Raw genomic sequence first — 14,384 nt, forward strand, 5'->3', positions numbered from 1 at the left:
CTTAGAAGTCTTTCATATAGCGGAATGGTAAAACTTATTATCACAGCTTTACATCCAGCCTCAGATATGCGATACTGTGAAATATTCGATTCTTAATTCTGACATTTGTATTGAAAATGTTTATTTGCTAATACAGAGGAATCCATATTTTATATATTCAAAATGATCATTATAATAATACTTATTGAATAATCAAAACCTTGTAGCCTGTGTTCTTTAACATCAGGAGATTATCATGAGGTACACAGTACCATTATGCTTCTTTTATAAGACGTAATACTAGAAAAAGATATGCAGCAAGATCCAGTAAACCAAAATTGAACATAATAATTTGCATAAAACATATTACTTTTTTGTTTTTAGGACATACAGATAACTGAGACATTCAGTAATTTTCATGGAATTTAGATCTTGTTTGCCTAGAGCTCTGAACTCATTTCTGGAGCACTGCTTAACACAAATTATTTGGTATATATTTTATTTACACCTTTTAATGTTTTGAGCTTTATGCTCTTTACTTTTTAATCCCACGGGATTATTGAAACTTTTCCTTTTGTTGTAGGTCCCTCAAAACCAATGATCAGGGGTGCCCAACCTGCAGCCCGTGGGCCATATGTGGCTCAGGATGGCCATAATGCGACCCAACACAAAATCATAAATTTACGTAAAACATGAGCTTTTTTTGTGAAATGTGCCACAGTGTATTTAATGTGTGACCCAAGACAGCTCTTCTCCTTCCAGTGTGGCCCAGACACGCTAGAAGGTTGGACACCCTGGATGTAGTGAGCCAATATAATGAACCACCCCAAATTGGTAGCAACCACATTTAAGTATTATAGTTAGCATTTGTTAACTCCTTTGTTTATTATAGATTTTCAGGAGTTTCATTCCTTTTTGGCACAAATATGTTTTTAAGAAAAGCTACATTAAGAAGTGTTGTAGGCATATAAATAATTATCTTATATTTAAACAATCAAGATGTCAGAAGTCTCATTTATCCCAAATAGTTTTACACTCATCATGAAAAATTTGCAAAAACAGCACATAATTTGTTTGTTCATTATTCAGTCATTCAATCTTGAAGTTATTAAATGCCACCTTAGTGAATTGCAAAATATATTAAATTATAGTCCTTGCTCTCCAAAACTATTTATGAAAGATAAAAAATTATTTTAATAGTTTATAAAAAGGTAAAACTGTATTTATATACCCAAAATACAGTATAAACAATGTACTCTAAAAGTTTAGAGGACTGTGAAAGAAATGTAGGCCAGTGACATTTGGCACTGTAAAATGGATGAAGGCTTGAACTAAAGCTTGAAGATCATGTAGAAATTGCCTAACTAGAAAAAAAGGAAACAAGCTTATTTTAGGGATGTGAAGCTATGTGGGTTTGAGAAGAAAGGTGCCATAAGTGTTTACTCATATGGAGACTATCTGACAAAGATAGAATGTTTGTGTTGGAGTTGAGAGAAAATCACATTAGATAGGTAAGGTGGGATCAGGTAATGGACAGCCTTGGATGTTCAGCTGAGGGGCATCATACAGATTCTTCATAATATCTCCCAAAAGAGCCCCTCTAATTTCTCTAGAAGGTTAAGAAAAAAAAGAGATACCTCTTCATTTTGTTCTCTTCTGTGCTGAAAAACCAGACAGAATCTTAGGGTTCTTGTAGATAAAGCTTGTAGGAGAACAAGAGTGCTATGGCGATTAGCCCAGTGTTCTACAGTGCAGATATTTAAATTTGAAGGTGTGTAAGATAATACTTTCTAATTTTTTTTTCATGTAGCATTCACAAATCCAGTGGATGTCAGGCACAAAAAAAGTTTTGTGGGTAGTAATGAAGAACTGGTAATAATGGCAATAGTGCTATGCATGTGGTGTTTACTCTGTTTCTGTGCCAGCCACCATGCTGTGCACTGTACTTGAATTATCAACTTCACCCATCCTCACAGAAATCCTATGAGACAGGCACAGAGTCCATGCCATACTTTGGGATGCTGATGCTTAGAGGAAGTGAGTGACTTACCCAAGGACGTATAACTGTAATTAATTATCTCAACACAAGTCTTTATGGCCTCCAGGTTTGAGTAATGCTGGTGAAACAAATTCCGATAGATTTCTCTCTGCTGATACTTTTCAAAGTCTTGAATAAGCTTCTCTAAGAAGAGAACCTCATTTAAAATAGAATGTCTTGTATCAGGGTGAAGAGTCTAGGTGATATTTTAATAAGACAATGAAACACTTCATCTCACTTTTGGTTGTGAAAGTTGAGACAAATACATGAAGTTAAAAGATATTTCAAAGTAAAATTTGTGAGGCTTTGAGACTGATTTGTTCTAGTTCCAAAATGGTGATAGAATAAAAAATGACTATATATAGTTTTGAACCTAGTATAATGGCAAAACTTGAGAGCAAACGAGTGTTATTCGGGCACCTACTTGAGGTATTTTAGTTTGTTCAGAAAAGTTAATTTGTAAAAGTATTTTTTTCTTGAAGTAGTTTCTTATAGAAGCATAGGTGAGAATCTAAAACTGATAATATAGACCCTTGATTTCAGTAGACAGGATTATTTCACTTTCATTTTCATAGCAGGAAAGAAAAAAGCAAACAAATGAAAAAAGAAGTCATTATGGGAAGAAATGACAGGCATTGTAGTAAATGCACAGGATCTGGAGCAGGACTGCCAGGATTCCAGTCCTGGGTTTTTAAATGACCAGCTGAGTATTTTTGGACAAGTTGTTTTGCTTCTCTGTACCTCTACCTCTTTACCTGTAACGTGGGGATAGTAACAGTGATCTATTTCATTAGGATATTTCGAGTATTACATAAGTAAAACTGTACCTTTTCTTAGTAGGTACTCTGGATAAATCATAAAGGGAAAAAGGAAATCAATAATTTTTCCTTTCACAAAATAAGGAAAGATGCTAAAAAAGGATCAAATACCCAGAGAAAATTTCAAGAATAAGTAACTTTTTTAAATAGGAAATTATTGGAAAGTTTAAAAAGTTGGTTTCAGTACACATGGTGAGACCAAAGTTATTATTTCCTAGAGGAAAATAGGCTAGTTAGGTAAAAAGGAAAAAAACGGTGTGGTGTGGAAACCGCTGATTTGAAATTTTGGACATACAAAGGAGAAAAATACAGGTTAGATCAGAGAGGTTCACAAAACCCTGCTACTCAGGAGGGAATGACTTACAGTTAAAGAATGAAAAAGAGCTTGAAAAGGCAGAGGAACTGGAGATGAGATTACCGGGGGAACAAGATGACTGAGGAGCTGCTGAAAGATCCAGTTTAGGGTGTTAAGATCATAGCCTGTGAAGAGTTGGAGTAGGAGATCACAGTTTTGTCTCAGTGAAAACAGCGTGAAGATGGGGTTGCGGGGAGAGTGGTTTGGGAAACTGACAAAGTGATGAAGTCAATTGTGGTAGATAAGGAAGGTCATTCTGGGAAGTAATGATTTTTTTCAAGTAATAAAGAATATCAATTGAAAGAAAGGTAAAATATTGAAAGGTTGGAAAGAAGGATATAATATAGAATAGCAATTATGAGGAAAATAAGCTATGGAATGCGTGTATTGTGAAAGACCTCTTGAAATTGGACAACACAAATTTATATTGGGTCTAAGTAGTTGCAGGCACTTCAGACATTGGAAGAGAGGGAAGATATTTGTTAGCATAAGAATCCAAAGGTGATAATTACATGTTTAAATATTTACCCATTATTTTTTAGAGCAGTATATGGATTTATTTAACAGAACTCAAAACAGGTTTGGGAAGGTAATTACTTAAGTAATGTTATTCAACTAGTGATAGATTCCAAGTTACAACTGAGATTTGTTCCTTGCTGTGTTCACTGTGTCTCTAAATATCCCAAGTTCTTGGCAATTGATTACTATAGCTTTGCTTGAAGGTAAGCTTTATTTATTGTAGAGTTTATTTATAGTAATATTCTCTGGCCCAGCAAAAATGTCACTTGCTAACAAGAATACATTTTATAATTTGTAATTACTTTTCATTTCTATTCCCCAAAGCCTAGTTAAATATCTATATTTAACTAAATGCCTGTTGTCAAATCTTGAATTTTTAAAAACTATTCTCCAAAGAATCCATTATTTTAAAATTATAAAATACTGCAAATTTTTCTGCAATAAGTAATTAAGCCTTCATTCTTTAAAGCAGAATCTTTAAACAGCCTTTCAATTCATGTAAACAAAATGTTCTTTACCATTTGAAAGGTAAAATTGTGGTAAAGAAATGACTGACCTTCATCATCACTATTTGATAAATGTAAAAAATAAATTTTAGAGGAGTATGTTCTTTGTAAATGTTTTTAACAGATATTTTAATATATTATTACCATATGGATATTTACTTGCATCTTCATGGTGTACCTCAGAAATTTTATTAAATGATTTTTAACTGGAAACATTTTGTTTATAAACTCTTAGGGAAACAAACATTGTTTATTTATATTGTATACTGAAATGCTTATTTTGGATTTTTCCATTCTACTTGTGCAGTTGAGAACAACTATCAAAGCAGTTTCATTAATTAGTAGAAACTTACCTGTTTATTAAAACAGTTTCTGCAGCTAATATTCAAAAGGTAACTGAAATGTAGGTTTTCTGGAATCTATTACAAGTTAATTAGTAAAGGGAGAAGACTTTTGTGCAGTGTCTACATGAATAATAAATAGCTGGGAAAGTCATCTCATGTTTATTTCACTATATGTTCATTATTTTAGAAATTTAAATCAAGAAAATATATTTAGAGATAATTTGTTGTAATATTTTGACAGTCTTATAATCCATTAAAGCCTAAAATTATATAATTTTTAACTTTTAGTTAAAATATTAAACTCTGTCTTCTTATGTTTACCTAATAACCAAACCTTTAATGATTTTAAACACATTATTATTATCCCAGAAGTTTAAAATTATTGTTTTTATTTATATGGTTAAGAAACAGCATTATAATTAAGGACAATGTTGCAGAATCTGAGTTATACCAATTACTAACAATGCATGCCCAATATTTCACCTATGTGCCAATCAGAAAAAAGCTATTAAATAAATTGATACAAAGTAATATTAATTCTGAGCCACTTGATATTACTACTTTTTCCCTGTAGTTCTTTGTAGTATTTCAAGACCTTGTTGAGAATTCGTCTCAAGGGCAAGGTAGATACACTTCAGGTTGATTTTACCCTGATAGAAACAGAAGAGCCCAATACACATACTTATGCTTCTTTCTATAAGGTTAATGAACTTAGATTCTAACCTATATTGGGAAAAAGGGCCTCTAGATTTATTTCACATCTATTTAGTCAGCTTCTGGATAATTAGGATAAGATTTTTACAGAACAGATTTTCAAATGTATGCCTGCTACTCACAGGAATTATCTGTAATACAAGTTGTAACCAGAGATGAGAAAAACAAAGCCTTTTCTGTTTAATTAATAGTAACATGAAGTTAGTATTGTATGTCCTTAACATAGTATTGCAAGGAAAAGAAAATATTAGGTCAACTTTTAATGACAGAAAACTAAAGTCTCTTGAAATGACAGCAATTTATTACAAAGGAAAACAAAGGATTTGAAGAATTTTTTTCTTTTATAATGTTTTACCTTTGAATGTAGCTCCTGCCCCCTCTTTGTGTATGATTAAACCTTGGTGTGACAACGTAGTCTAGTTTTCCTCAGTGTCTGAGTTTTTAACTTAGGAAGAACTAGGAATCCCTTAAGGTGTGGACTATTTAAAGTATGATCTGATGTTAGAAGCAATCTTAGTTTTTGGAGAACAGTGAGTTAAGCAGGAGCCTGCAAATAATCTTATTTTCTCTTTTACTTTTAACTGCTTTATTCTATCCAAATTACAACTTTTGAATTAAAATGCATGAATATAACTATATTAAGTAATTCATCTACTTTTCCCTGATACTGCTGAACCTTTAAAGTTATGCTTTTGCTCATATCTGAGTAATTTTGATAGATACATATTAATATTAAATATAATGTTCATATAGAACTGTCTATACTATAAAATTAGCCCACTTCACCTATTAAGAAATATTATGTATTGAAGATACTATTTAAGCAATGCTATTTGCTTAGTGAAAATATAAGCAAAAACATTTTAAAAAACAATATTTTTATTTTTAAAAACTTAATATTTTACACTTTAAGATTATTCTTTTAGAAATGAAACATTTTAAAAATATTTTAATGAACTATTTAATAAATATATTATGTTCTCATAAAACATATGTATAGTATGTGTGTTTAAAAGTGAAGTCAATAATAAAAATGATTCCTAATATTTTTATGCTTACTTTCGATGCAGGCTGATGATACTACAATATATTGTACCCTTCATCTATATTAAATTTCAGTGTTTAGCATAAGTGGTAAAGTGTTAAAATGCTATTAGTTACTTGTTTATTAATATGAAGTTAATGTTTACATTTTCAGACGGGCTCTAAATTAATTAAAAATTAATACTTTAGAAGATAATGTGATATTAAGAACTCAGAACTACAAATTTAATTGCTTTTAAGTATGGATCCCTAAATTCATGTGGAATCAACTTGTTGGTGATGTTCAACATATTAAGTAGGTGGATACTTTTTGCCAAAGTAAACTTCATTTCACCACTTCTTCCAATCCCCGACTGTATTCATTGATAGGAAAATGCCTCTATCAGTTTTACTCATTGAATTTCTTGAATTTTTGTTTGACATCTCTTTTTCCCCAAGAAAACAAAGGGAAAGAAAAGAGACTACTATTCATGAATATGGTCAGGATACCTTTAATACTCATGTGAATTTTTATCAGTCACCATCATGATTTCAAGTCATGAATTTATTTTTACATGCTTATTATGCATGCATATTTACATGCATTAGTTATTTAATTGATCTTAAATTCCATTAAATTTGAATGACTAGGAGAAAGATTTGTTTATAGGATTTTGTTCTCGTTATATTACATTTTATTTTATTTTGATTTATTTAAATAATCAGTTTAAGGCTTATAAAGGTTGATTTGCTCCTGAACTGCTTTGTTCCCAGACATTGCCATCTTCCCCAACTACCACCAAGTCCTCTCCATCTGACCCCATGACCACCTCCAGAGCTAATCAGGTACAGTATCATCCTGTCATCTACACCATACTTTTCACGGGTGATTGCCTGCACACTGGAGAAAAAACAATGGTGGGTTAAGGATGTATTCGTTCATTCACAAAAGTGCACCACGATCAGATTCCAAAAAACTGAAAAAGAAATAATTAATTACTTCTGAAAACTTACATGAATTTTTAACTTTAGGTAACAAAAATACATTCAGGTGGTAGACTATTAGAATTTTGGATGTTCCCCTTAAAATTATGATGACTTTATGGAGCTCTAAGGGTTATTTATTGAGTTGGTGTTTATGATCTCCCTTATTGTTTCCGCCTAGGATTCTTGGTATATAGCTTAAGAATATCATATATGTAAAAATATGTTTAAATATGATTTGTTGAGCAAAGGTATATCTTTAAAAGTGAATGCATTTTATTTGCTTTTTATTTCAGATATTCTTTACTTTGTAAGCAATTTTAAACTTTGGTTGAAAAACATTTGTAGCAAACTAAAAGTAACTGAAAATTGGTATTTGTCATAATTTTAATGCTGTTTAACAACACAGGAAATGACATTTTCTTAGAATTTGATACTAGCATTTTCTTTGGTGGAGTGGCAAACTGGAAGTATAAATATATCTTAATAGTTTGATTTGATGATTGTTTTGGTACTGAATATTTGTAGGTCATTCTTCAAAAGTGTGGTTAATTTTGGTACATTTAAGGAAATTATATAAAATATTTTATGTAATTCAGACATACTGTACTTCACAATTGTTAAAAATATATTTATTAAAATGATTAAACACATTTTCATTTTGTCTGAGTTGAGCTTCATTTAGGTAAGAAATGTTTTCTTTAATATTTTCAATTTTTTCTAATATAAGGCCTCATGGGATTATTTAAATATTTTTTAAAAGCTTATCTTTTAAATATATTTCATAGAGTTTGCTAACAAATTATAAACATTGAGCTGTATTTGCTAAATATATTAAATGTAGCTTTTGCATATCATCTAACATAAGGCTATCAGAATTATTTTGCTCATTATTGATTCTAATATTTTTGCAACCTTTTCAGGGAAAATTTAAAAATAATAACTGGAAGCAAAACTAACAGGATGTTAGGAGCTTGATTTTTACTTTATGCAGTAGCATTCCCTCAGACAAAAATGCTTTATAATGCTTACATTTTAGACCCAGTAAATTGTTTTAAAAGTATACATCTCTGGTGATAAAACTGAGCACTTCTCTTTGAAGGAAATGGTACTGTATGAAGTGAGAACTAAGCTGGTATTACTGATGTATGAAGTTCAAAAGTGTGTGTGTGTGTGTGTAAACATATTTTCACTTTATATACCTTATCTTTTTTGACTTAATCTTTAATGTATTTTTCCATGCCCATTTAGTGCCCATTTAATTCCTTTATGCCACCCTCCCCCGAGCAGTCCCCACACTATTGTCCATGTCCATGAGTCCCTTTTCCTTTTTGCTTAATCCCTCCACTCCCTCACAACCTCCCCCCTTCACTAGCTGTCATCCTACTCTCTATGAGTCTGTCTCTATTTTGCTTGTTAGTTCAATTTGTTCATTAGATTCCACATATGAGTGAAATCATATGGTTTATACTTTATGTGTTACATGAGCTTCAACTATATGATATAGAAAACTATTGGGAAAACAACTGACTTCATATTTTTGATGTTTCTCTCATACTTCATCCTTCTTTCTTTTCCAAACAAGAACAAGAAAATTGCAATAAAAACAAAAGTTGCACTTTTCCTCAACGTAAAAAATTCTGGATCTAGAAAGAAAAATTTTGTCTATTAAATTAAATTTGTGCATTTTTTCATTTATATGAACATGTGAATTTTGATTTCTCTAAAAGACTAATTATGTTTAAGTTTACTAATATATTTTTACCCTTCGGATAAGTTACTGCATCTACCTGTGCCAAACCTAATGTTTTTCTAATTCAAAATAATAAGTCACTTGTGATTTTATCCTCTGTCCATTATACCCAGTTATATTTATTAAATATATTTCATTTGTATTTGTTTCATTCTGTTCTTGAACAAACAAGCATAGTATTTCCTGGACAACATAAGGCAAAATATAAAAGAAGAACATAACAAATTTGGTAAATTCATTGAGGAAAGTATAGTTATCATCCACATTGATGTTATTAGTAGTTTTCCCTACAGTACTTCCCAATAGATTCTATTTAGGTAATTTGGTTTTTAATAGAATTGTGTTCATAGATCACAGTTATGTTTTCTGTGTAGTCCTATTAAATCAGTATCACTTTGCTGTGTAGACATATCTTTAAGGGTAATGGGGATAGGTAAATGGGTTCTCACATGCAATTAAATTAGACTTTTAAACCTGTAAAAATGACTTTTATTATTGGTTTAAGTTTGCTCTATTCTTTTCCAGCAATTTAGCAGATGTGTCTCCAATTTTATAACTAGAAGAAATGAAACAAACTCAGAGAATTCCAATTTAAATTAAAAGTTATTGTTTAATGTGTTCTAGCTAATATAATACCCTCTGCTTTTAAAAGTAGCTATACACATTTTTCGATGTGAATTTTTGTAGACCATTATAAAGTACATCAAGAGTGTGTTATTTTAATTTTTGTTGTTATTTTATTAAGTACATGAGTGATGATTGTCTATGATTCAGTAAAAATAAATTAGGGGCTATTAATATTTGTTTAAACCCCAAAATAAAAAGCTCAGAAAATACATCATAAAGTTAGTTTTATCTACAGTTTCAACATTTGAAAATATTTTCTAGTCTTTCAAAAGTAACTATCTGTTTCACATACTGAATTGTACTTTTCTGTCCTCAAGTTTTCACAGGTCAGACTGACAGACTGTAACTAGTGTTCTGGCTCTATAATAACTTTCCTCTGAAAATTAAAGGATTATCGTATGAGAAGTCTTACAGAATGGAGGCTAAAAGTCAAGAAGGGAGTCAAATTGCCTATGATCACATCCTTGTTCTGCCACTTACTTGCTGAGTAAATTGAGTTCAGTTTTCCTTTACTGAAATTCAAGCCCTGGCTGGTGTGGCTCAGGGGACTGAGTGCTGCCTGGGAACCCAAAGGTCACTGGTTTGAATTCTAGTCATCGCACATGCCCGGGTTGTGGGCCAGGTTCCGGGTTGAGGGTGTGCGAGAGGCAACCAATAGATGTTTCTCTGTTTCTCTCCCTCTCTTCCCCTCCATCTAAAAAATAAATAAATAAAAACATACAAAACTTTTTTACAGAAAAATTAAAATGATAATAGTACCCTATAGGTTGTAAGTACAAAAAAAAAACCCTCGTTATTCTTAGAACAGTAGTTTCTAGAACATAATATTCTCCACATTAGGTTGTTATACTTATTTTATTTTTTTCTGAAATACCTCTACCTTATATAAAATACCTTAAAAAAATACCTTATTTTTTCTGAAATACCAAGTAATGATGAAAAAGAAAATTATTCTTTTTTTACATATCTTTTTTTTAGATTTTCTTTATTTACTTTTAGAGAGAGGGGAAGGGAGGGAGAAAGAAAGGAAGAGAAACATTGATTGGTGGCGTCTCACACACCCCAAAAAGGGGACCTGGCCCGCAACCTAGGCGTGTGTCTTGACCGGAATCAGACTGGCGACCTTTTGGTTCACAGGCCCACACTCCACTGAGCTAAACCAGCCAGGGTAGAAACATTATTCTTGAAGAAGTTAAGTGATATAGCATATAGCATATAAAAACTGAGTTTTATCTTTAAAGAAAACTGTGAGATAATATTGCTGCTTTTTCAAGTCTAAAATATTTCTATAATTAAAGTCTCTATTCTTTTCCATCAGTAATTACTTTTTTTCATTTTTATTGAATTTTTACCCTCATTGTACCATTTACCCTCATTGTACCCTCCTCTCCCTGGCAGTCACCACACTGATGTCCACGTCCATGAGTCCTTTTGCCTTTTTGCTGGATCCCTCCACCCTCCAACCCCTCCCATAGCAGTCATCCTGCTCTCCATCTATGAGTTAGTCTCTATTTTGTTAGCTCAGTGTGTTCATTAGATTCCACATATGAGTGAAATCATATGGTATTTTTCTTTCTTTGACTGGCTCATTTCACTCAGCATAATGTTCTTCAGTTCTATCCATGCTGTTGCAAAGGGTAAACTTTTCTTGTTTATATGGCTGGGTAGTATTCCGTTGTCTAAATATCCCATGGTTATTTTATACACTCACCTACTGTTGACACTTGGGCTGCTGTGATAACTTGATGATTGTAAATACGCTGCAGTGAGTATAGGGATGCTTATGTTCTTTCAAATTAGTGTTTTGGATTTCTTTGGATGTATTCCCAGAAGTGGGATTGCTGGCTCAAAAGGAACACCCATTTTTAATTTTTTGAGGTATCTTCATACTGCTTTCCGTGCTGCACCAGTCTGCACTCCCACCAACAGTGCTAAAAGGTTGCACTTTTTCCACATCCTCATCAGCTCTTGTTGTTTGTTGATTTATTGATGGTAGCCACTGTGACTGTTGTGAGGTGGTATCTCATTGTGGTTTTAATTTGCATTTCTATAATGACTAGTGATGTTGAGCAACTTTTTATGTGTCTATCAGCCATATGTATGTCTTCTTTGACCATTTTATTGGATTATTTGGGGGAGTTTTTAGTGTTGAGTTTTATAAGTTCTTTGTAAATTTTGGATATTAACCCCTAATTAGATACATTGGCAGATTTGTTCTCCCATTTTATGTGCTGTCTCTTTATTGTATTGATGATTTCCTTTGCTTTGAAAAACTTTAGGGTTTTATCTTTTGTTTTCCTTGCCTGGGGAGCTATATCAGACAAAATATTGCTACAAACAGTGTCCTACATTTTATTGCCTATAGGATTTTTATAGTTTGGGGTCTAACATTTAAGTCTTTGATCCATTTTGAATTTATTCTCATGTGTGGTGTAAGAAGGTAGTCTGGTTTCATTTTTCTGCATCTATCTGTCCAATTTTCCCAACACCATTTATTGAATAAACTATCTTTAGTCCATTGCATGTGCCTGCTTCCTCTGTTAAATATTGACTGTAAAGGTGTGGGCTTGTTTCTGGGCTCTCTATTCTGTTCCACTGATCTATGTGTCTGTTTTTATGCCAGTACCATGCTCTTTTGATACTGTGGTCTTATAGTATAGTTTGGTATTAGGTAGCGTGATTTCTCCAGCCTTGTTCTTCTTTCTCAGGATTACTATTGCTGTGTGGGGCCTTTTGTACTTCCATATACATTTTTGAAATGTTTGTTCTAGTTCTCTGAAATATGTCATTGGAATTTTTATAGAAATTGTGTTGAATCTATTGATTGCTTTTGGTAGTATGGACATTTTTAATGATGTTAATTCTTCCTTTCCATGAACACAGTATGTGCTTCCACTTATTTGTATCTTCTTCAGTTTCTTTCTTCCTTGTCTTAGAAATTTCCAAGTGCAGATCTGTTACATCCTTGGTTAGGTTTATTCATAGGTATTTTATTTTTTGTGTGAATTGTGAATGGTATTGTTTTTCTTCAATTTCCCTCTCTGTTGGTTTGTTTCTGTATATTAATTTTCTATTCGGCTACTTTGCTGAATTCATTTACCAGTTCTAGTAGTCTCGTGGTAGATTTGGGGGGGTTCTGTATGTACAATATCATGTCATCTGCAAATAAAAGCAGTTTTACTTCTTGCTTTCCAAATTGAGTGCCTATTATTTCTTCTTCTTATTGATTGCTATGGCTAGGATTTCCACTACTGTGTGTTGAATAAGAGAGGTGAAAGCAGGCATCCCTTTCTTGTTCCTTATCTTAAGGGGAAGGCTTGTAGATGTTGCCTGTTGAGTATGATATTGGCAGTGGGTTTGTCAAATATGGCCTTTATGATGTTTAGGTGTGTTCCTTATATTCCCAGTTTGCTAAGAGTTTTTATCATAAATGGGTGATGGATTTTATTAACTGCTTTTTCTGCATCTGTTGATATGATCCTATGCTTTTTTTCCTTCATTCTGTTTATGTAGTGTACCGCATATATTGATTTGTGAATGTTATACCAACCCTGCATTCCTGGAATAAGTATCACTTGATCGTGGTGTATGATCTTTTTGATGTTTTACTGTATTTGGCTTGCTAATATTTTTCGAGGATTGTAGCATCTATGCCCACCAGGTATATTGGCCTATAATTTTTTGTAGTGTCTTTATGTGGTTTAAGAATTAGGATAATGCTGACCTTGTAGAATGTGATTGGGAGTCTTCCTTCCTCTAGAATTTTTTGAATGTTTGAGAAGGGGAGGTGTTAGTTCTTCTGGGAATATTTGGTAAGATTCACCTGTGAAGCCATCCACCACCCATGATTGTTGAGAGTTTTTTTAATGCTGCTTCAGTTTTACTAGTTGTAGTCAGTCTATTCAGATGCTTTGATTCTTCCTGACTTAGTTTTGGAAGATTGTATATTTCTAGGAGTGTATCCATTTTTTCCCAGGTTATCCATTTTTTTGTGTTAGCATGTAGTTGTTCATTATATATTTTACAATCCTTTGTATTTCTTTTTTGTCAGTTGTTCTTTCTTCCTTTTCAATTCTTATTTTATTTATCTGGGTCATCCCTCTTTTTTGTTGATGAGATTGGTTAAAGATTTGGCAATCTTGTTTATTTTTTCAAAGAATTAGGTCATGGATTCATTGATCTTTTGTATTTTTTTTACTCTTTATTTTTGCTCTGATATTTATTATTTCCTTTCTTCTACTCACCTTGGGATTTGTTTGTTGTTCCTTTTCAAGATCCTTTAAGTGTAAAATTAGATTTTTTATTTGAACTTTTTCGTTTTTTTGTTTTTCTTTCTTTCTTTTTTTTTGAGATACGCCTGTAATGCTATGAATTTCCCTCTTAGGACTGCTTTTCCTGTGACCCACAGATTTAGAGTTGTGGTTTTCTCATTTTCTTTTTTTTATTTATCTTTAGATTTCTTCCTTGATTTCTTTGTTGACCCATTCATTATTTAATAACATAATCTTTAGATCCCATATCTTTGTGTATCTTTCGATTTTCTTCTTGCAATTACTTCTAGGTTTTTTGTATTGTGGTCAGAGAGGAGTGTTGATATGATTTCAGTCTTCTTAAATTTATTGAGCTTTGTTTGTCTTAATATGTGGTCTATCCAGAAAACATTCTATGTGCACTTGAAAAGTATGTATATACTGCTGCTTTGAAGTGAAATGCTCTGATGATAT

The 14,384-nt window shown here is 32.1% G+C and overlaps 1 protein-coding gene across 3 annotated transcripts in view; it reads left to right on the forward strand.

Moving 5' to 3' along the window:
- The window catches only part of NOVA1 (NOVA alternative splicing regulator 1), a 155,682-nt gene that overhangs the window by 113,792 nt on the left and 27,506 nt on the right, over positions 1-14,384 (forward strand). For 2 of the 3 annotated variants that reach the window (XM_037037529.1, XM_037037531.1), the window contains exon 4: positions 7,071-7,142. The exons of the other annotated variant lie outside the window; for it this stretch is intronic. In XM_037037529.1, coding sequence (XP_036893424.1) covers positions 7,071-7,142 — 72 coding nt within the window. The remainder of the gene's footprint in view (positions 1-7,070; positions 7,143-14,384) is intronic. 3 annotated transcript variants of the gene reach the window in all.

Source organism: Sturnira hondurensis, unplaced genomic scaffold, assembly GCF_014824575.4.
Source record: "Sturnira hondurensis isolate 20B ecotype Veracruz unplaced genomic scaffold, ASM1482457v3 Scaffold0023357, whole genome shotgun sequence".
Classification (NCBI taxonomy): domain Eukaryota; kingdom Metazoa; phylum Chordata; class Mammalia; order Chiroptera; family Phyllostomidae; genus Sturnira; species Sturnira hondurensis.